This window comes from Cajanus cajan, chromosome 2, assembly GCF_000230855.2.
Source record: "Cajanus cajan strain Asha chromosome 2, NIPB_CcT2T_4, whole genome shotgun sequence".
Classification (NCBI taxonomy): Eukaryota; Viridiplantae; Streptophyta; class Magnoliopsida; order Fabales; family Fabaceae; genus Cajanus; species Cajanus cajan.
The window spans coordinates 47,153,528-47,176,466 of NC_138518.1; the positions used below are offsets into that span (position 1 = coordinate 47,153,528).

The 22,939-nt window shown below is 29.9% G+C and overlaps 1 protein-coding gene across 2 annotated transcripts; it reads right to left on the minus strand.

The window, feature by feature from the left end:
- Positions 1-496: 496 nt before the first annotated feature.
- LOC109811686 (squalene epoxidase 3) lies at positions 497-14,099 on the minus strand. 2 transcript variants are annotated; one of them, XM_083068300.1, is made up of 9 exons: positions 13,727-14,095; positions 7,383-7,494; positions 6,450-6,624; positions 6,121-6,292; positions 5,750-5,959; positions 4,855-5,133; positions 3,849-4,133; positions 2,665-3,528; positions 497-2,196 (listed from the first exon to the last, which is right to left on the minus strand). In XM_083068300.1, exons 1-8 carry the CDS (start codon positions 14,045-14,047, stop codon positions 3,421-3,423), a joined length of 1,662 nt encoding a protein of 553 aa, XP_082924426.1. In that variant the 5' UTR covers positions 14,048-14,095; the 3' UTR covers positions 497-2,196; positions 2,665-3,420. The 2 variants fall into 2 exon arrangements, with proteins under 2 accessions (XP_082924426.1, XP_082924427.1); XM_083068301.1 differs by lacking the exon at positions 497-2,196 and having other exon boundaries at positions 3,066-3,528; positions 3,849-3,997; positions 4,089-4,133; positions 13,727-14,099.
- Between the last annotated feature and the right edge of the window lie 8,840 nt (positions 14,100-22,939).

Here is a 22,939-nt window from a genome sequence, read left to right on the forward strand (position 1 = left end):
GTTTTAAAAAAATTAATACAAAAAGCTTTTAGAAATTAATTTATATATAAGTTAATATTAATTTTGAGAGAAGCTTATTTCATTTTTTTTAATTTTTTTTCTTCTCTTAAGAGTGTTTAAGGAAGTTTATTGTAGTTGTCGCTTCCTATATGACTGAATATACCACAAGAAATAATAGGCAATTTTTCTTACAGCAACTACCAGAGAATTTGACTTTGACGAATGGTATCTGTTTCTGTTTGTTTACAAGCCAAAATAAGCCAAGATTTATACATAATTAGACATAGACCAGCGAAATGCACGAATAAAAAAGAAATTATTTAAGTTAAGAAAATATTATTTTGTTAATTAATATATAAATTTTTTTAACAATGTAATATTAAGTTTGTTATTAAGTTTTTATAACAAATAAATTATTATTATTTATAATGGGATTTGTAAAAAAAAATATTATTATAAATAATATTTTAAAAAGCTCATAACTAAAGGTAATATATCCAGATAAATATTTTTTATGATTAAATTATAAAATAGTCTATTTCAATATTTTATCAAATTAATAATGTGAGACCCGTAGCCTCTTTCTCCCCCTCTCATTTTTCCTCTTTCTCATTCCCTCTCTTTTTCACATTTCCTTCTCCCAAATCTCTTTCATTTCTTGTTGATTCTCAAGGTTGCGGAGCAATTGATGTGCTAGGGAGCTTTGATGCTCGGAGTCGAATTCCCATTCCATCTTCTTCTTTTTCAACCTCGGAGTAGCTCAGAGTTCATCGTTCACTCCGTTTCGAGGTAAGGGAAGCTAGAACTCGAATTTGTTTTGCATTTTGGGTTGCATGTAGTCGGATTATCATCTAGGATGTGATTTGGAGGCTGAATAATTGAGTTGGGTGGGTTGCATGTTGTTGGGGCTGTGGTGTTCTTGAATGAGTGAGGTAAAAATGGGAGATCAAGAATGTTGATGCATGCATGTCCAAAATTTTGTGGTTTCTGGGTTTCTTGAATGAATGTGGTGGTAATCATGGGTATAGATCATGTTTAGGGGGAAGATTGGTGAAGAAAAGGAGAAGATCAAAGGTGAAATCCATGGAATTTTAGAGAATTTTGAGACCCACAGTCATAGCCGTGGAGGAAAAATGAACTTGTAGAAACTCACAACCATAGCCGTGAATTCACAGCTATAGCCGTGGGAGGGAAAAACGTGATGGTAGAGACTTGTAGCCATGGTTGTGGTTTTGCAACCATGGCTGTGGGGGGGAAATGGAGTGGCAGAGACTTGCAGTCATGGCTGTGGATTTGCAGCCATGGCTGTGGGGAAAAGTTGGAGTGGCAGAAACTTGCAGCCATGGCCGTGGATTCACAGCCATGGTCGTGGAAAGGAAATTGAGATGGCAGAAATCCAGAGCTAAAGCGCTGAATTGAGCGCTGCAGCGGTGAGTGTAGATGACCGAATCTGGTCTTAAGGTCTTCATGGAAGTTGTAGTCTTAGATGTTAGCTTTCCAATGGCGTTGGAATCACCCAAATGTACTGAAGGATAACTGCAATAACTATCATCTCTTTCATTATCATCACAAACATCATCACTTTGTAGGCTCACATTCATTACCCACAACATTCTCAAGCACACACTCATCAACACCAACAGTCCCAAACTCAGGCACAATCTCAGCCCTGACCCCACATTCATCACCAACACCACCTCTGCCACACTCACATCATTAGCAACACACCAAACCCCACAATCACCACCAATATCAGCCTCTATCACAATCTCATCATCAACAAAAGGATCAGGCCCACTATCATTAGGCCCACTATCGTTAAGCATCGGCCCATCATTTGTTACAACAGCAGGTGATTCTAAACTTTGTATAATTTCAGCTTCAGATGTGGGATGTTCAACATATAATCTAACATTTCTGAACTATCTTGTTATCCTTATCATTTCCATGGCCCCCTTATCATTAGACAACAACTTCAGCCCATTCTCAAAATCAACCCCACCCACATAATACCACATCTTATCCACTATAATATATCCCATTTCCCTTAAAATATCCAATATTTCAAAATACGACCATCTATCAAGGTCACATGACTATGTGGAATCATGATCCACATAATCTAACTTCTCTCTATTCACAAACTTCCCCATGATGGACAACTACCTCAAAATACTCTTCCATGTCAAGCAATTCCTATAAAAATCCACGACACGTAATTTAATATAAACCTATTGTAATGTATATTTTCAATTATAGATAAATAATTAATTAAAAATTAATACAAAACACAATTAATATATGCATAGATAACAACCAACACACCAGTGGGCCAACATAGTAAAAAATTCAACATTAGTGGGCCAACATATGCAAATAAATTAGGATCAGTCTATGACTGTATTAGTGGGCCAACATATGCATGTATACAGGCCAACAAATGCAAAACACACTACATCATGTCAGCAATCCATTTTTGGGACCACACGATTTCAAACCTTAATCCCAAAACCAAAACCCATATACGAACCAAAACCCTTTATTAAAAACCCAATTTTCAGTCCCACACGATTTCAAACCCTAAACCAAAACCCATCTTCCAACAACAACCCAATAATACCTTAACTCGAACCCTAAATCAAAAACCCCTAAAAAACCACTTACCCAATGTCAATAGGATCCACACCCAAGTTCGTCTTCTTCACCAAGCCCTTACCATTGACTCACAATCAACGATTCCTCTTCTCCACAACGTCTTCTTCACGAATGCCGCGATTCTTCTCTTCTCTCCCGCGCGAATGGAGCCACGTTGGAAGAATGGAGGATTCTTCTCTCACGGAAATGGAGCCACGCACGAATGGAAGCCACGTAGGAATTTCCACATAGGACTCTTGTAAACGTTGTTTGTGAAATTTGGACGGAAGTCCCACATTGATGTATTTTTAAATTATTGGAGTGACTAAATTGAAACCAAAAAATAAAGTGGGACCAAATTGAAAATTTTAATTATTATGAGGGACCAAATTAGGCATTTAGCCTATATATAAATAGATAGATAGATGGTGTTTATATCTAATTTTCTTTCCCATACATTCATTATGAACCAAATTAAATGTTATTTTTTATTGGTACAATGTTTGCTAAAGGTATAAAGACATTATTGAAATACATTACAGAAGCACACATTTTTTAGGTTTAAGACAATGTCTCTTTTTTCCTTTTATTTTGGACAGTGAGCGAAAAAAAGAGTTGACCGATTACCTCCTAAAACCTATAGAAACCCTTCATCAGTAATCTCTTCCAAAAAGACATAAAAGTCCCTTGTATACATTGAAATTCTCCTTAATTTTAGGACATAAAATAATGGAGAATGCTAATAGTAAAAGGAGCATTGGAAGTGTTCTCTTACTCCAGAATGCATCACTTATTAAGAGGAGCTTTATAAAGTGTTGGTACGGATACAAGAAATTTTTTTTGCCTTCTTTCTCCTCCAGCCTTGATGATGGGAAGTATTATAACAAATGCACACTGAAAGATATTCATTGGTTAAGAATTATAGCACTTTAAGTGTCACTGACAATATATATTACGAAAACAATGATCATTGACACTACAGAAGAGACCTCAACTTTTGTGAACTATGTTGCAACATGATTAAATTATTGCATAACTAGTTTTTAATTCATGTTTATAAAAGATAAGGCAAACATGCTACAATGAAACTTATCGATATATAACAAGATCACAGAAGGCACTAAAACTAATATAACTCCAATCTATAAGCGTTCAAGGAGGAACTTGCCAAAGCTAAATTAGATGGATGGAAATGGGTGGAAGGAGGAACTCACCAAAAATAATCTAGCTCCAGTCCATAAGCGTTCAAATGAAGGAAATGGCAAGAGAAAACGGCCAACTCCATAACATGTAGCAGCAGAAAAATGGAGAACTAAACTCAATAGGCTAGGATTTAGACCAGAGAGTAGAGTAATGTATCCACCTGAAAAAAATCTTCCAAGGCTCAAGTAGTCAAAACTTGTTTGGCGTATTTCATTTATAGCATCAACATCATTGGGTGAAGCAGAAAAGACCTTATATGGGGTATCTGCCAGAGTATTTATGGTGGATGCCATAGGCTGCAAACAACATGTCAAGTAATGAGTTGAAGTCCACATCTCTTTTGAAGATTAGGGATTCTTAATTTACTGTCATATTTTAATGTTAGTAATGTAATATTAAAGCATTTATGTTTTTCTAGTCTCACCTTTCAGATTAAGCCTTTGGATTAATTGACTCATGATGTGATATCAATGCCTATATGACTAAGTCGCCTAAAATCTAATGTCATGTCAACCTTTGCCACCCCAATACCACAAAGAAAAAAGTTGAATATGAGCACAGGGTAAATGGCCTCAAATTATCCATGTTTCAAGTTCTAATAAAAGGCTTTAGTGTGAGTGATCAAAACATTCACATGTCTTCACTTAACAGTTTTGGATAATGGGTTTGCAAATTTTACTATCATATTATTAAATAGAAATCATTAGGTCCTTAAAAAACATGCAGCAGATATTATTAAATAAACATCATGCACTTAAGAAACATTCGATAAGCACCGATTTAAAAAATAAAATTTAAGTACAGTAGTTTAAGTGCAGTTAGTATTATTCTCCAATCAAAATGGGAGATTCATCTCAATAATATACATTTATATTTAATGTATATTTCATTAATATACATTTACACACATTATCAAAATAAATCTCCAATTCTAAATAGAGAACAATACCAATTACATCTAATAAACTGTACTAAAGTTTTGTTCATAATATAAGTCAAAAAGTAAATAGTACTTACCTTGCGTAAGATGTAAAAGGATTCAAGATGTTTGCATAGTGAGGTTGCATCATTCAGGTCACAAATTGGCTTAAGAAGATCCCGCAACAGAACAATATCAGACAATGCCACTGTCATTCCTCCACCGGTCAATGGATGACGCATGTTGAAAGCATCACCCATTAATAGAGCTCCAGGAGTAGTAGGATATCGATCAGCTGACATGCTTCTATTAGGCATGACTCTAATATTTCCTCGATCAATTGCAGAAATGAAAGCGTCATGAAGTTCATGTGGAATCTGGAAAATTACACAACATTCATAGAAGATGAAGGCAGAAAATAATTAAAAACTAGACAATCCAGCCATGAATTATGAAGCACTGTCACATCTATAAAATATCATGTCAGACATGTTTTTGACATAACATTTGTTAGACATGCCATGATACATGTTCAACACATCTATATCATGTCACAATTTGTAATTATTATGTTTTTGTTCAAATGCCTCTATAACACAACTTTAACACTTTTAACTTGAACATGAACTAAAAGAGTGAGTCAACTCCAACTCTTAATCAAACATTTATCTAACACCTTTATTATAAAAAAAATTTAAAAGTCAACTTATTTATAATTATTGTAATTAAGGTTCATAACATTTTTTTATCTATAGTAAGACTTATTTTTATAAGAATTATTTGATGTTTTAACTTTTAAAAGATATTGTTCATCTTCTAAAAGTTATCATATAAAAATTGTAAAACTTATAAATACATGTCGTGTTCTCATGTTTTACTTTTTGGACATTAGTTATGTCTCGATGTTCATGTCCATGTCCATGTTATATCAAGTGTTTGTATTGAAGTCAGTGGTTTATAGTCCATAAGTCAAGAAGGAATTGAGGATCATACCTCTGAAGCTACCATAGTTTTTAGGTAGTTGGCCATTCCACCTGGAGGAAATTTTTGACCAGCTATGTCAACTAAGCAGCGAATCTCAGTGCTACTGATACGATAAAATAACACAAAGGAAGGATAATCCATAATAATATTCCCATAATTTTCAAATGGGAGTTGACAATTCTCCAGTACTAAACCTGCAGAATAGGAGAGTACTTCTACCTGCCAAGTGTTTAATAATATATAAGGGGAAGTCAAGAAAATGGTGCAAAACTGACAAAATCCTATATATTTTGTGGTATTAGAAAACTTTCTTTGAATTGACATCATTAAAAATGAAAAATAATATTTTGTCACTAAACTTATTCATAAGACAATTCAACCTTAGGGTGGCAAAGAAACCGACGTAGATTTGAGAAACAGCCATCACAAACAATTGTGAGGGGAGCATATGCTTTAAGTTCTTGGCCATCTTTAGTTTTGTACTTAACCCCTATAACAGTTTTGTTATCCTGTTCCAGAAGAGATGTTACAGTGCCCTGCTCTATTCGTACACTGAACAGTAAACAAAACAAATAATACTATTTGGAAAAAATAAATAATACACAAACAACAATTTCAATGGACAATTAGCCAACTTTTAACTTATTTTGTAGCAAAGTAGATAATTTTAATAATTCATTTATGAATCACAATAGAATAAGAGGATTACTAGTGTAGAGCAGAAGCTTTTTCTCTCATCCTTTGTATAAACCGTCCATTATGGAAGCTCCTACCAGCCACATCATAACTAAACTTCTCTAAAGGATAATTCAACTTAGTTTTTTCCTTGTCCTTGAAGAAAACATATCCTAGCACTCTTTGTGCATCAATTTGCTCCATGCAGTCTGACAACGTAGAATATATTGATAATATTAGACTAATATGAGAATGGTATCTCACAGCAAAACTTACTCTACCATTTAGCATAAGCTAATTTCAGTGAAAAATACATTAAAAAATTAAGAGAAATAAGTTATGGCCTTCAAAGAATTATCATTTCATTAAAAAAATATTGATAATATGTTTCTCTTGTTTAAGTGACATCATGAAATGACAAAGGGTTTAGGAGTCAAGCTTTAAGACCACAATTAGTGAAATTTGCACAGTAAATGTCAACATGAGCAAAAGTTTGGTGTAGTGCGGATGAATATGTCAAGGTGGGTGAGTTGAGGAATACAACACAAATTTAGGAATAAATGAATCAGTGAGAAAATTGAAAATAGTCCTTATTGAGGAACTCACAAAGAGATGATTAAGATGGTTTTGTCATGTCTAAAGACCAAGAGAGTGAGATAAGTGGACCTGATGCAGAATTTGGATAAAGGAGTTGTTGATATTTTTGTTGTTGTTGTTTGGGTTATTATAGTGAATACATAAATCCCTTAGAGAGAAGACTCTATTTATAATACAGGTTACAAGATTTGCAAGCATACAGAGGTGGCAATAAAATCAAACTAAATAATATAAAAAAAAATAATAAAGCAAAACTAGGCTAGTTTCCCAACATGTATAAATATGAATAAACTGAAACAGAATAGTGAATGAGAAAGGCACATAACTTAGTCTTGGAATAATCTTGTTTGCTAGATAATTTGATACATACCTTCTAATCCTAATTCCATTAGCTTTAGATATCCTCCTGGTTGGAGAAGTTCACCAACCATTCTGTTTGGCTCTCTCAAGTCTTTCTCAATAACATGGACCCGCCGTCCATCCTTCAAAAATTTCAATACATATATGCTTAAGGAAGATCTTCGTAGTAAACAATCAAAGCATTCATTTTCTGTATGGTATCAATCTAGTTTCCCCTAGTCAAAGTAAGAAAGATGTTGACAATAGATTGAAAATCTATGATAATCAAAATACATAAATTGATAGCAAATTATAGCACACAAACTACCATATAAAAGGATTTTCATTTGGAACCAAACATAACACATGAAAATCATCACCAACATAAGATGTACGTACTACATTATCTTCTGTAAGGTTACCAAAAAATTTCCAAGTTGACATCATTTGTCTTGAATTATTGTAGTCCTACCTTCTATATATTGTAAAAGGAAGAGTGATAATTTCCAAATATGTGTATGTGTGTCTATTATCAGTAGTATTAAGTAATATTATCTGACATGTCTTATACTTTTTAATCATGTTTTTACCAAAAACAAGCAATGAAAACTATATTAGTTTATTTACATGAATTTTTTTTATAGTTTATTAGATATTTTTAATGTTTCTGGTGTTATTAGATAGAAAAAGAACACAGGATCAGAAAAGCCAATCAAAAGAATTAAGAAGCAAAGAGATTAGAGCAATTGTTCTAGTATGCCTCGCTCAAGCATGATCAACACATGAAATATTATAAAGGTTTGCTTAAGCATGCTATCTTGGTCGCTTAAGCAAGTCCACAAGTAAAAAGCCAAGTAAAAGTTCTATAAAAATACCTAGTCGTGAAGAGAAGAAGACAATCATACACAATGAATTTGAACTAAGATTTTGAGAGAATAGAATGAGAAGCATTAGTCTTCATATAGTTCTTGTGAGTCTCCATTAGCTATGAGCAACTAATTCATCCTATTGTTGGTGTTTCATGTAACTGATGTAACACCTGATTTTGCATAAATATGCATTTTGGTGATATATGCATTTATATGTGTTGTTTTATTTTGTTTTTCCTGTAAAGGGATGTGGGTTAATGTGGAGATAATCCTAAGCTTAAATTATAGATGATATACCTTAAATGTGTGATATTTGACCCGAGGAGCACTGAGGTATATAAGGAAATTTTGAAAAGGAAACTTCATGAGTTTCATATTATAGTATTCTAGAAAGAAGTTAGAGAGAAGAGCTATGAGATTCAAGATTGAGCTTCTAATCATCCGTTTTGTTGTGAATCTTCCCTAAAGCTAGAGACTGGAACATCTTAAAGCCAAAGGAAGATTGTGGAATTGAAATCTCGAGGATCAAAGTCATTGGAGCTCTTGTTAGGAGTTGTAAAGGGAGTTTCTCTTCTACCTTGATTCTTCTCAATAAGAAGCTCAATTGAGGTAAAAAAAAGTTTAATTGTAACTTATACATATTGTATAAGCACATTTGTCGATGTTTTGTGTTGAATTTATGGATGAATGTTGAAAATTGAATTTGTACATGTTGGATTTTTTTCCGAGGAAGGGGGGTTTAAGATGAAGTTGTAATTGTTGATTTTGTGCACAAATGTTGTTGAATGTGTTGTTTCTAAGTGGTTTCGTGTTCTAGATGATGTTTTGACAAGATTGGATGGATTGCATGTTGGTTTGGAGGTTTAGATGGTGTTCAAGAGTGGCATCATGGAGGTGTTGTGCATTCTCGCTCAATGAGATGATTCTCGCTAAGTAGGCCTTCATGGGTTGAAGGCCAAAAACCCATAATTGGTTAAGGCTATGCTAAGAGAGAAAATCTCACTCAACAAGGGGAAGCCACAAAATGTTGTGGCTACTGAACAAGAGAAGCTCGCTTAGCAAGAGGACCCATAAATTGGTTGGGACACTTAGCAAGCTTGTGTTCACTTAGCAAGGAGCCATAGAGGGCTTTGGTTGCCTAATGAGAGAGTCTTGTTGAGCAAGAGTTGTATGCGAAGAGATTTTCATCGAGTGAGTTAAACATCACTCGAAAAAATCCTATTTTGTCAGGATGTGTTTCTAGTGTTGTGTCATGTACTCCTATGTCCTTGTTGGGCTAGGAAATGATGTTGTCATCCGTGAGGGGTTATCTTGAGCATGTTCCAATTGGGAATAAATGTTGAGTTTTAGATAGTCTTAAGGACTAGGAACAAGAGGTTTTTGTCTCAGGTCTAGTAACATATGAATTGTAGGAATTTAATTATATTATGTTGTTTATGTGTTGATGATGTTAAGGATATTTATGATGTTAATGATGATAAAAATGTTTATGATGATGTTTTTTATGTGTAGAAATGCTTGTATATTGTTAAGTGCTTTGATGTTGGCAAAAGCCAATGGTGGCTATAATTGAGTTATGAATGCTTTTACATATTGTTGAGGGAGAATGAAAGGGAGGTTGAGCCCTTAATTCACATTGAGATGTATCCTTTATGAGTATCATGTTGTCATATGATGTTGTTGTATGTCCTATTGTAGGCATGAAACTATTAAGGTTGTATTTGTGATTTGTTTTGATATGCTAAAATGTATATATATATATATATACATATATATATATATATATATAAGTATGGGTGCATGTATGTGTATATGTATGTATGTATATATGTTGTTGTGTGTCTTGTGCTGGGCATGCGCTTGTTGTGACAAGTTGTTTGTCCATTGAGCATTGTGCATGTTGTTGAGAGTGAATGTAAGAAAAGGTGTGTGGTATCTTGGGGTAGAAAGTGGACTAAATCCATAGGGTGTTTGGTTTTGACTAATGTTGTAATAGACTCATACCTAAGTTGTTTTACACCCAACCAATGATACTAGATCTTTTTGTCCACGATACCTGAGTGACCAAGGATGTTACTTTTCAATAGGGTTGAGTCGAATAGACTGCTCATTTAGGAGATATCCATTGTTGTTCGTGTGTGACAACACATGATGGAAGTTGGTACAATGTTGTGATGTATGTAAACTGTAACATGTGAAGCTGTATGGTGATATGGTTATGCATGGATCTTAGTGTTGATATTATTATTGATGTTGTGAGCATTGAGACTCATTGAAGTTGGTTGTGAGGTATACTAGTTGTTGCATATGATGTGTTGTATTGGGGTTTTGTATGGATCCCTGTGGTGGGATTATGTGTTGTTGTGAGTAGTTGAGGCTCAATGTTATGTTGTTTTATATCAAGCTTACCTTGTTGTTCGTGTTGATTGTAACGATCATGTCCTTGACATGGTACCAAATCAGATATAACTTGTGCAGAGTGACTTGGAGCTGCTATGGGCCATCTTGGGATGGTTGGAGCTAAAGATTTATGATTTCTTGGATTTGTTGGTTTTTTTTGTAGGACCAACTCAAATGTATGGATATTTTGGTGTATGTGTAGATATTAAATTTTTGGACTGTAACCTCATAAGGAGATTTTATTTTACTACTTTGATGATCATGAAATGCTTTATAGCTTTTGATTTCGGTTGATTATTGAAACCTCAAGTATACATATTATGTATATGCATGATATCCAAGTTTTGTTGCAAGATAGACCTATTATAGATGACTTATGTTTTTTTTGGTTGCACTGTGATGTGGTTTTGTGGTATAGATGTGCTAATGTAGGATTTGTTGAGTCATTAGAGCTAACACTAAATCCATGTAATTCTTCTTATTTTTATTCAATGAAGTTTTTATTCAGTTAATTATTTTTGTTATCTTCTTAATGTTTGTTCTTGACTTGATCACTCATTGCATGATCTCATAGAATTAATTGAAGTTGAGAAATCCTTTTAAAACTACAATTTGAAAATAACACTAATAATGCTTATTATTGTCTAGGAATAGAATAAGAATTGTTAATCAACATTTTAAACATTTGATAATATGGATTGCTTAATTAACTTCACCAAAGAATTGAGACTTTTGTTAAGGAGTCTAAAATTTTTCATCTAAGGGATTAAGATTAAAATACTTTCGTTGGTTGTTGAATTAATCTACTAATAACTAAATTTGAATAATAATTGGAAAGGATACATGCGAGGATGATCAATGAAATCAATCCTTGGCATCTTTTATTATAAATTTACAATAATCTTTTAAATCCACCTTTTGATATTGAAATCCTAAAAGTATGTTCTTTACTTTTATGACGTGGCTTTTTTACCACATTGAAGTAATTTCTAAAATTTATTCTCAAAGTGAGGTTATTTTGAATCAATTTCTCACTTTGGAATAGTCGATTAGAAGTGTCACTAGTCAACATTGCTACACCTTTGTCACAATATTTATTTTTTATAATTTTTTTCCTAAAATTCCCGTCATTTGGGACAGGTATTGTTTATCCTTGTGGCCCATTGCAAAAGTTTTTTTTAAAAGTCACAACGAACCATAGTGAAACAAGTTTATATAAATATATATATATATATATATATATATATATATATAATTTGAATATTGCAAGGAGTTATTGAGAAATGTAAAGCACAATTACATTACTTTTTATTTTATTTTGTTTTACTTCATAGGCACACTACGATAACTTATCGTAGAGAAACGTTAGGCACATTGGAGTATACAAAATATATTACTTAAGGGTTGTCTATGAAGCATTTATATATCTCCTAGAAAAATAGCAGAAATTTGCAGTTAAATATGAAATGGTATGGCCTCAACAATAAAAAGGAAAAATAATCAATTGTGTAGATGAATCTAGAATTTGATGTGGTGTCATGTTATAAATTTATTTTTACTCTCTTATTTTAATGGTGTAGAACTTTACTTGTATCCCAATAGTGTAGAAGTATAAAATATACAAGATTTATTTGCAATTTTAAGTATCTTAAGGAAGTGTAATGTAATTTACTTTAATTTTAATAATGATAATAATACTATTTTAATAATAATAATAATAATAATAATAATAAGTGTGGTTTAGAATAGCAAACATTAGTGATGTAGATTTACAAATCGAAACAAGAAAGAAAAATTGTTTTCATGATTTTGACACAGATTCAAAATATTTATAAAGAATGCATTCAAATTAGTTTCAGAATTATTTTATCCAAATATGTTGCGTTTAGAAAATATGATGTTTTGAAAACAAAAAATAATAAACTTAGCACCAACCCAAACCGGAGGCCTACCTAAACTATTATAGAAAAAGTATTAACTCAATTTTAGTCTCTCAACAATATAAGTTTATTGTTAAAAAATCTTTATAAACAATTATTGAAAAGAATAAAATAAATTTGAATCTCGAAGAAATGTATACACAAGGGCATGTAATCAGGGACGGATTTACATAGAACATAGTGGGGACACTTATCCCGACTATTATTTTATACATACATATTTTTTTATTAAAAAATAATACATTTTAAAAAATAAAAATTATAATTTAATAATATATATATATATATATATATATTTAAATTATTGTATGTATAAAATATAAATTTGGAGGAACTGTTCATTTATTTGTTATTTGTCAAACTTTTGAAGAAGATTAATTCACATATGTGATAAATAATATTTCTTAATAACGAATCAATTTTTTTAAAAAGTTTAATTATAATATATATATATATATATATATATTAATGATCACATATATAATATAATATATTAAAAAAATTAATTTTTGATAAAATAATTTATAATATGCATGTTTAGCTTTTGTGTTTTCTATTTATTATATACATTGATTAACAAAACAAAATAGGAAGTTTGGAAGATTTATGTTCTATTTAAAAATTTTATTATAAAATATATTTTAAATAAATTATCATCTAAAAATTTATATTATATATGTTAAATTATTATAAAATATGTCTTTAAAATTGTAGTTCTAACTAAATATTAAAAAAAATATTTATGACAGATAAATAAATCATATCTAGGACATATATTTAAAAACAATTGGTTTAAACTTATTAAATTATAATATAATTTAGTCTGTCCTAATTTATTTTCATTCTTAATCATAATTATAGATATAAAAACTTGTAAAAATAATTATGATATATATTTATACATTTAAAAATTATATGTAAAATTTATTGTAAATATATAAATAAATATTGTCCTCACTATCTCTTATGAATCTGCATGTAATTATTCCAACAAAAAAAAAAAAAAAGATAGGCATGTAATTTAAAATAATTTATATATTCAATTACAAATCCTTGAATCATAAAGGACTATATTTCAAAATCTCTAGATAATAATCATGGATGTGGATATTAATTTAACGCGAAATTTACAACACGAGTGTGGGGAACAAAATCAGACAACGCACCTTGGCAAGGGTGTAGGCGAGCGCGGAACCGGCGACGCCGGCGCCGACGATGATGACGTCGGCGGCGCCGGAGACACGGAGAGGCGGAAGTGTGGTGGCATTGCGGCGGAGAGCGGTTGTTGTTGCTGTGAGAAGCGGCGATGCGATCGGAAGGTGGCTTGGGAAGTAGACGAGAGGAGTGTGACTGTGAGATTTTTTATAACTGAATTTGAACGCAAACTGACACGTGGCTTCGGTATCGTTTATTACTGTTTTGCGACTGTTGTTGAGTGAGTATGAGGAAAGCATTGCGGAGGAAGACCATATATTCATCAACAACATCTTTTCTCATACTAAATTGTGATTCTTAATAAGAAATATTGAAAGATTATATAGGATGATGAATAAATGCATGGTTGTTAACCAATGCAACACGTTATTTAAAGTGTATGACAAGATATCATTAAGAAAATTAAAAGTAAATATTAATGACTAAAATTAATAATTTTAAATTTTAAAAATATGAAAATTAAGAAATGTTTATTTTTCGAAAATCAAAAGTATTGATCGAAATTTTAGAGACAAAAAAAAATATAAAAATTAAAATAAAAACTCGTTAATTTTAAGGGAAACTAAAAACATCGTTAAGTTATTAAAATTTGATTCCATAATATTTTTGGAATTGAAATATTGTTTTAAAGATTTTTTCTTCTTTGTTTTAATATATAAAAATAAAATTTGTTGTTGTAATAAAGATAAACATTCATTTGTTTTTACTATTATTAATTACACTAGTTGATATAAGTGGTAATGATTTTGTGTCTCTTAATTAAGTTGTTGTGAATATTTAATATCAATATTATAATTTTAAAAAGGATAAATAATGATTTAATACCATTAATCGTAAAGTTTTTTTTTTATACATTTTTTGTATTTTTGTATTTTGAAATATATATATATATATATATATATATATATAAACAATGAAGGCGTAGTTGAAAAAAAATAACGGGTAATATATTACAAAGAAAAACAACTAATTAATTGAAAAAATGTAGCTAGACTCTTAAATATAAAGTAAAATATTAAACCATGACAAAAATGACAATGGTAATATATATGTTAGTCAAGTAATTGAAGTGTCAATACAATAATTTGTGCTATTCATTTCATATATTATAAATAGAATGAAATATAAAAATATTTATAATTATCAATATAATATATTACATTTAATGAAACAAAGAAAGCTATTTTTTTTATGAATAACAAAGAAAGTATTTAATTATTCGCTTGTATAAATTTGATTTTAATAAACATGTGTTTTTATTATAAATTAAAAAATATTAATTTTACTGAAAAAAAATTATACAATTTTTAAAATCATTATAAAAAAGTTATTCAATTTAACATATGTGATAATTTATGATTATAAAATAATATAAAATCATTAAATATATTATTTGTTCTATAAATTTTTGTATATAAAAATATGAATTCTTAATTTATTACTTTATGAGTACCTCTTAGAACAAACTATTTTCCGATTAGTACAACCAATTATTGCGTTATACGAAGGATGTCCAAAATATGATCGTGATTTTACCTAGCATTATTTACGCAAGAAAGAACAGAGTTAGGATTTAATATTTGGTCCCCTAAAAAAAAGGATTTAATATTTGGAGAGAGAAATTAAAGAAAAAAAGAACTTTATCTCATAAATACACACTCAATAAAAATATAATAAATATATAAGCATAAAAATTATACAAAATATTCATAATTACAATTTTTGAAACAATAATCCACAAACATATAATAGAACATATATTTACATTAAATTAAATAATTATTACATAAATTAATCAATTTAACATATACAATAATTTATTAAATAAGTATTTATCTTATTTATTCTATAAGTGTAGTAAATAAAAAGAATAATTTTTGATCTAGTCTATTACTTTAACATCAAACCAACAATTGTGTTACAAGAGTGAACTAAATTTGACCATGATTTCACTTAGCATTTATGAAATGATGAACAAAGTTAAGATTTAACAATAACGTAGAAAAGTGGATTTCATCATATAAATATCTAATTAATAAGAATATCTAATAAATATATAAGCATACAAAACTTCTGCAAAATATTCATTATGTATTTTTAAAATTAGTGTTCCAAAAATTCATGATTTCACTTAGCATTTATGAAAGGAAGTACAAAGTTAATATTTTTCGACCATGTGATGAATTGTCAAAGGTAGACTTCATCATATAAACAAGGACGGAGCCAAGGGGGGACCTACGGGTGCCACGGCCCCCCCAACAATTTTAATTTTTTTTTATATACATATATATTACTATATGGCACCCCCTATTTTTAATATAAACTCATATGTATAATTAAATGAATAACCCAAATTTATTTTTTTATTCAACTTTTGGACTTCTGGTACGGCCTGCTATGTGGTATCACTTTGGAATTTTTTTTTTTTTAAAAAAATGTAGCGCCTCATTTGATCATTCCAATTCTCGGCCCCCCAGTATTGAAATCCTGGCTCCGTCCCTGCATATAAATATATAATTAATAAGAATATCTAATAAATACATAAGCATACAAAACTTCTGCGAAATATTCCTTGTATATTTTTAAAATTAGTGTTCCAAAAATTCATGGTTTCACCTAGCATTTATGAAAGGAAGGACAAAGTTAAGATGACGACGTGATGAATTATGAAAAGTAGACTTCATCATATAAATATTTGATTAATAAGAACATCTAATAAATATATAAACATACAAAACTTCTACAAAAGAATCATTATGTATTTTTAAAAATAGTGTTCAAAAAATATATAATATAAAATTTATTTAGATTAAAATAATTATTAGAGAAACTAATCAATTTAACATATATAATAATTTGTAATTAGATGATAATATTAAATCAATAAAAATATTATTTATTTTGTAATTTTTAAAAATAAAAGAATGAATTAACTAATTTATTACTTTAAGTATCACCTCGAACCAATAATTGAGTGATAAAAAAAATAGCCAAAATTTGATGATAACTTCTCCTAGAATTTATGCAAGTAAGGATTTAATGAATATGAAGTAACTATGGAAATTAATTAAACTCCATCTAATAAGTATATAACTAATACAAAATATAATAAATATATAAGCATAAAGATTTATAATATTAATAATTGTGTAATTTTAAAATGACCCAAGAACATATAATATAAAATGTATATACATTAAACTAAATATTAAAAAATTAGTCAATTTAACATATATGATAATTTTTCATTACAAAATAATATAAAATCAATAATATATTATTATTTATTCTGAAAATCTTGTAAAAAAAAAAGAATGAATTTTAACTATTTCATTTACTTTAAGTATCTTCTAGATCCAACAATTGCATGATAAAAAAGATAACCAAAATTTGATCACGACTTCGCCTAGAATTTATGCACATAAGGACGAGGTAAGGATTTAATGAATGGAGAATACATTAAGTAAGGACAAAGTTAGAATTTAATGTCCATGGCAAAAATTATGAAAAATAAACTTCATATAATAAATATATGATTAATAAAAAATCTAATAAATATATAAGCATTAAAATTTCTACAAAATATTTATAATTATGTATTTTTAAAATGATCCAAAAAAAACATAATAGAAAATATATTTAGATTAAAATAATTATTACATAAACTAACCAATTTTACATATATAATAATTTCTAATTAGATGATAAATATAAAATCAGTAAATATATTGTTTTGGTATGTAAGTTTTGTAAATAAAAAGAATGATTTTTTTTTACCAATTCTATTGCTTTGAGTCGATTGCGTGATACGAAAGATGGCCAAAATTTGATAATGACTTGGCCTAGAATTTATGTAAGGACGAAGTAAGGATTTAATGACCAAGGAATAAATTATGAAAATTAAACTTCATCTCATAAATATATAGCTAATAAAAAGTATAATAAATGTATAAGCATAAAATTTTATACAAAATATCAATAATTATGTAATTTTTTAAATGATCCAAAAACATACAATAGAAAATATATTTACATTAAAATTATTATTACAAAATTAATCAACTTAAAATATATGATGATTTTTAATTAGACAATTATATAAAATTACTACATATATTATTTATTCTATAATTTTTAATTAAAAGAATAATTTGTAACCAAATATATTATTTTAACTACATCCTTAAGCCAACGATTGCGTGATAAGAAAGATGACCGGATCGTGACTTCTACCATTTATGCAAGCAAGAATGAAGTTTGTATTTAATGACTGTGACAGAAATTATGAAAATTAAACTCCATCTAATAAATGTATAAATAAATAAAAGTCTAAAAAACATATAACCATAAAAATTAATTCAAAATATGCATAATAATATATTTTTTTAAGTAATCCAAAAAAAATAAGTAGTTAATATATTTATATTAAAATAATTATTACAAAAATTCGTTAATTTAACACACATATATATATATATATATATGATAATTTGTATCTAGACTATAATATAAAATTAATACATATTTTATTTATTCTATCTTTTTCAAATAAAAAGAATAATATTTAATCAAATATATTATTTTAACTACTTCCTCAGAACAACGATTGAATGATAAGATTAGGAAGGATGGCCCACATTTGATCGTGACTTCAGCTAGCATTTACGCCAAAAGGGACAGAGTTAACATTTACACTCCGAGAAATAAATAAAAATTAGGATGGAGAGAAATAGAAAAAGAGAAAAATAAGTGGTTAAAATATTTAAAAAAATAAAATAAAAATTTAATGTTTTGATTTAAGAAAAATAGATAAAAAATAGGTGAAAAATAATATTATATATATTTAATAAAATGGAAAGAAATAGACGAAAAATAAGGTATATATATATATATAAAGAATAAATAAATGAAAATAAAAAATAGATAAAAACAAGTAAAAAGAAAAGAAATAGAAAATAAAAATAAAAAACTGAGAAATAAGGTATATAAAAATAAAATAAAAAAAGAGAATTAAGAAAGGAATAAAAAATTCAAAATACAAATATTTTAATTTTATAATAATTAATTTTATTTTAGTCAATTAAATTAAAAAATTAATCGATATGTGAAAATCATTATTCGAATATGTAATGATTTTTATTCGAAGACGAGGTGTCTTAATCAAATAAATGTAAAAAATTAATGTGTCTTATTTGATGAATGGTGGTTTATTTAAATACATTTATTGTAGAACAAATTTCTTTGCTATTTCTATTCATGGAAATAAAAAGGTGGGGACCCACAACTTTTTATTTCTCTCCTCATTTATTTCTTATCTACTAAATTTACATACTTATTTTCCCTATCTCATTTTCACTTTATCCCTCTCATTTCTTACCTACTTCTAGGCTACCAAACTTCCTTTAATAAATATAAAATTTAAAATTGTTAGATATGTGTATACCTTCTAAACTTTTTCTTGAATTTCATTTTTACTTCTCAACCAAAATTTTGGCCGGTCTTAGTCCATTGATTATTTCTCTACTAAAATTTTTAGTCCTTATTTAAGAGTGTCAAAAAAATTTATATCTATGGATAAAATTCTTTTAAGTAGAAAATAAATATTGTAAATACTACTCGTAATAATGGGTATAAGTATTTTCTATACTCGAACTTTATCGGGATGGGTATGAATCATAATATCTTTATTTGTGGGTACTCGCTAATATTTAATTACATAATTATATATTAAATTTGTTTAAACTTATGAGAACAAATTACTTTAATAATTTAATTTAATTTTGAATTAAAGAATCTTGATTAATAAAATTGTGTATAATATTTGAAAAATTTTGTTTTGACTTTTAAACTATTATTTTTAAAGAAATTAAAATAAATAGAAATTATTATTAAAATATTGTAAAAATTATTTATTTTTAAAATAAATATTCACAAATATTCGTAAATACTTGCAAATATTTAAAAAAATACGTTGATATCTGCTTAACAAATACTCGATGTAACGTAGTTAGTAGACTGGAACGGGGCGTTCCCAAATTGGAATGGGTCGTTCCAAATTACTAAAACAAGTGTGATTTAGTAGCCAGAACAGGTCGTTCCCAAACTGGAACGGGTCGTACCAAACTACTAAATAGGCATATAAACCCTAGTTGGGAATGAGCCGTTCTGGTTTGAGAACGGACCGTTCCAAACATGACCGTTATAGGTTAAAATGCAACTTTAGAACGGGTCGTTCTGATTTGAGAACGGGTCGTTCTAGATGTGAATTTTACACATGACGTATGAGTCCAGAACGTGTGACACCCTTTACCCTAGCATATATATACAGTAATTATAAAAAAAAAATTCATCATTAAAAACCAAATTTCCAACCACTAAGGGTAAAAAGCTCACATTCATAAACTTAATCCAAATAACATGCCTGTAAAATTACAAAGAAGTAAAATTGAGTTTTTCAAAAATAATTTAATAAGAACATCTTAAACTAATCTTATCTATGCCCCGATGTCACATGTCCTATCATAGTAAAACCCAACATAGAAGCCTAAGCTTCATCACCAACATCCTCAACCTCACGCCACCTATATAGCAGTCAAAGAAAAATAACACGAGAAAAAGGAGTGAGAAACATCTCACTCTGGCTCACAGTGTTGAAATATACGCCGGATAGCCAAACACAAACAAAACAGGTATAACGTAGACAAATTAATAATAATATCACATCTCACTCATCCAAGACATAAACCATCACTTTATCATATAACATTAAAAATGCATAAGTATGGACACGGACTACATATTATCATGCATGTGGCACCAGTAACACATCACATGGCATATTGCCACTAGCAATACATGAAGAGTAGTCTAGGAGTACATGCCGGGTCACACCCTCTGCGCACTCTCACTAGAAGGACATACTACCTGGGTCTCGTCAGGATAGCTAAGTCGCGCAAGATACATCCCATGCACACAATGGATAAGACTGAGACTTCCAAATCGAGCTATCCTCAAGGACTAATCCCCAAAGCTTTTACACTAGGGGGCCTTCCCTGGTAGTGTATTCCATATCGTACGCTTAAAAACATTTATGCATATGATGCATGTCAATCAAGACTCCATGCTTTTCTCATATCACATTTCCATGTCTCATCGTCATATCACATTAACACATCTCATTGTCATATCACATTAACACATCTCATTGTCATATCACATTATCACATCTCATTGTCATATCACATTATCACATCATATTCACAATTTTCACAGAGCACTTTAATTCATATTAAAACTCATCTATTTTCAAAATTAAACACATATTTACACTCCACAAACATTAAGGAACACAACAGAAAACTCAGAAGGTAAAACAGAAAATATTTAAAATTTGCCTATTTCTCATAGGGTTCCACAGGAACCCACAGAGCACTCTAATTCATATCAAAATTTGTTTATTTGCGAAATTAAACACATATTCATACATCTCATACAACAAGGAATAAAACAGAACAATCAACAAGAAAAAATAGAAAACATTCATATTTTTCCTGTTACAATTACAAATGCATTCTCTTAGGGTTTCTCATAGGAACCCATAGAGATCTTAAAAGTATACACTTATATTTAAATATAGGAAAAACAACAAAAGAAACATATATAATTAGGAAAAATCTCACATACATGAGCATACAACAGACAATAAACATAAGATTGGGAGCCAATCCCACTACCACTACAAAAAAAATAACCTATGCTTACAGACACTTTTACCTATAGACCTGAATTAGTGTAGGTAAAATTAAAAAAAAATTTACCTACAAATGTTTAATGTAGGTATAATTCAAAAATCTATACCTACTTTTATTTGGTGTAGGTAAAACTTAATATAACTTAAAGTTCTTCTACCAACAGATTGTTAATGTAGGTAAAAGACCTCGAAGACTTATTATTACAAAGATCGGCGGAAGCTCTACGATAGCGATCGCTCAAGCCCTGGCGCGAACCTCGTCATGGGCCAAGTCAAGATCCTCAAGAGAGGCGAGAAGTTAAGCCTTGACGACGCCCGCACCGCTTCCCATTGCAGGAGTGTTTCTAGGGTCTGGTCTTCGCTCCTGCCTTGGGCTGCGCAGTGTTTGAACGTCGAATTGAAGGAGTTTAAAGGAAGAGAGAGGTTCGCACCGTAGAATCGATTCGAAATTCATTCAGATAGCGTCACTCTCCGATCTCCAAATCCCCAACAACTATGGTGAGAGGATTGCTCAACAAGCTCGTCTCTCATCCCTCTCCGTGCCGGAAAGTGGCAGCACAACAAGCTCCGCCGCCTCAACATCCATGAGTACCAGGTCTCTCTGCGTTCCCCGCTCTTGTTCTTATCATTGCAATTTACGAATCGATTCCAATTTCTACGGAATCTGTTGATTCATTTCGCTCTTCCGTTGGTGTATTTCTTTTCAATAATAATAATAATAAATCATTTTTGTTGATGACGAATCTGAAGTTCCTTGAATGTATATTTTGTGGAACCGTGGATGTTTATTTGTCGAAAATCTTTTGATTCGGTTGATTGACGAGCGTTGATTATGGAAACCAGGGCACCGAATTGATGAACAAACACGGAATCAACGTTCCGAGAGGCGTAGCTGTTTCCTCTATTTAAGAGGTCAGAAAGGCCATCAAGGACGTTTTCCCTAACGAGAAAGTGGTTTGTATCTGAATCATCAAAAGCAAGTATCTGTGGTGCAATATAGAGCTGCTGTCTATCGGAACATTCTTGTTCAAATAGCATATTGTACAGCAAATGCAAAAATAATTGATGATAAGTCTTATATGGTCAGTTTCCTTATTTTGGTTTTTCTATCAGCTAATTCGTTTGTATTGATTGAAATGAATATCTGTTTACAACGTTATATATCTTCTACTTCAGCTCTAGCACAAGATATTTGATGAGTTTGCCAGACTTTGGTTGAATACTAAAATTTTTGCAAAGTCAAAGAGTGATTTTGATGCCCAACAGTACAAGTTTAAACCTCGAGCCTTCCAAATTGAGAGTGTTATTGAAGTTGAAATACCAACTCTTGCAAATTCATGCGCACAGAAAGCATTTTTGGAATGGAAAGAATTTTCTTGTGACGAAAAAGCTGCTGACAATGTAATCCTTATGC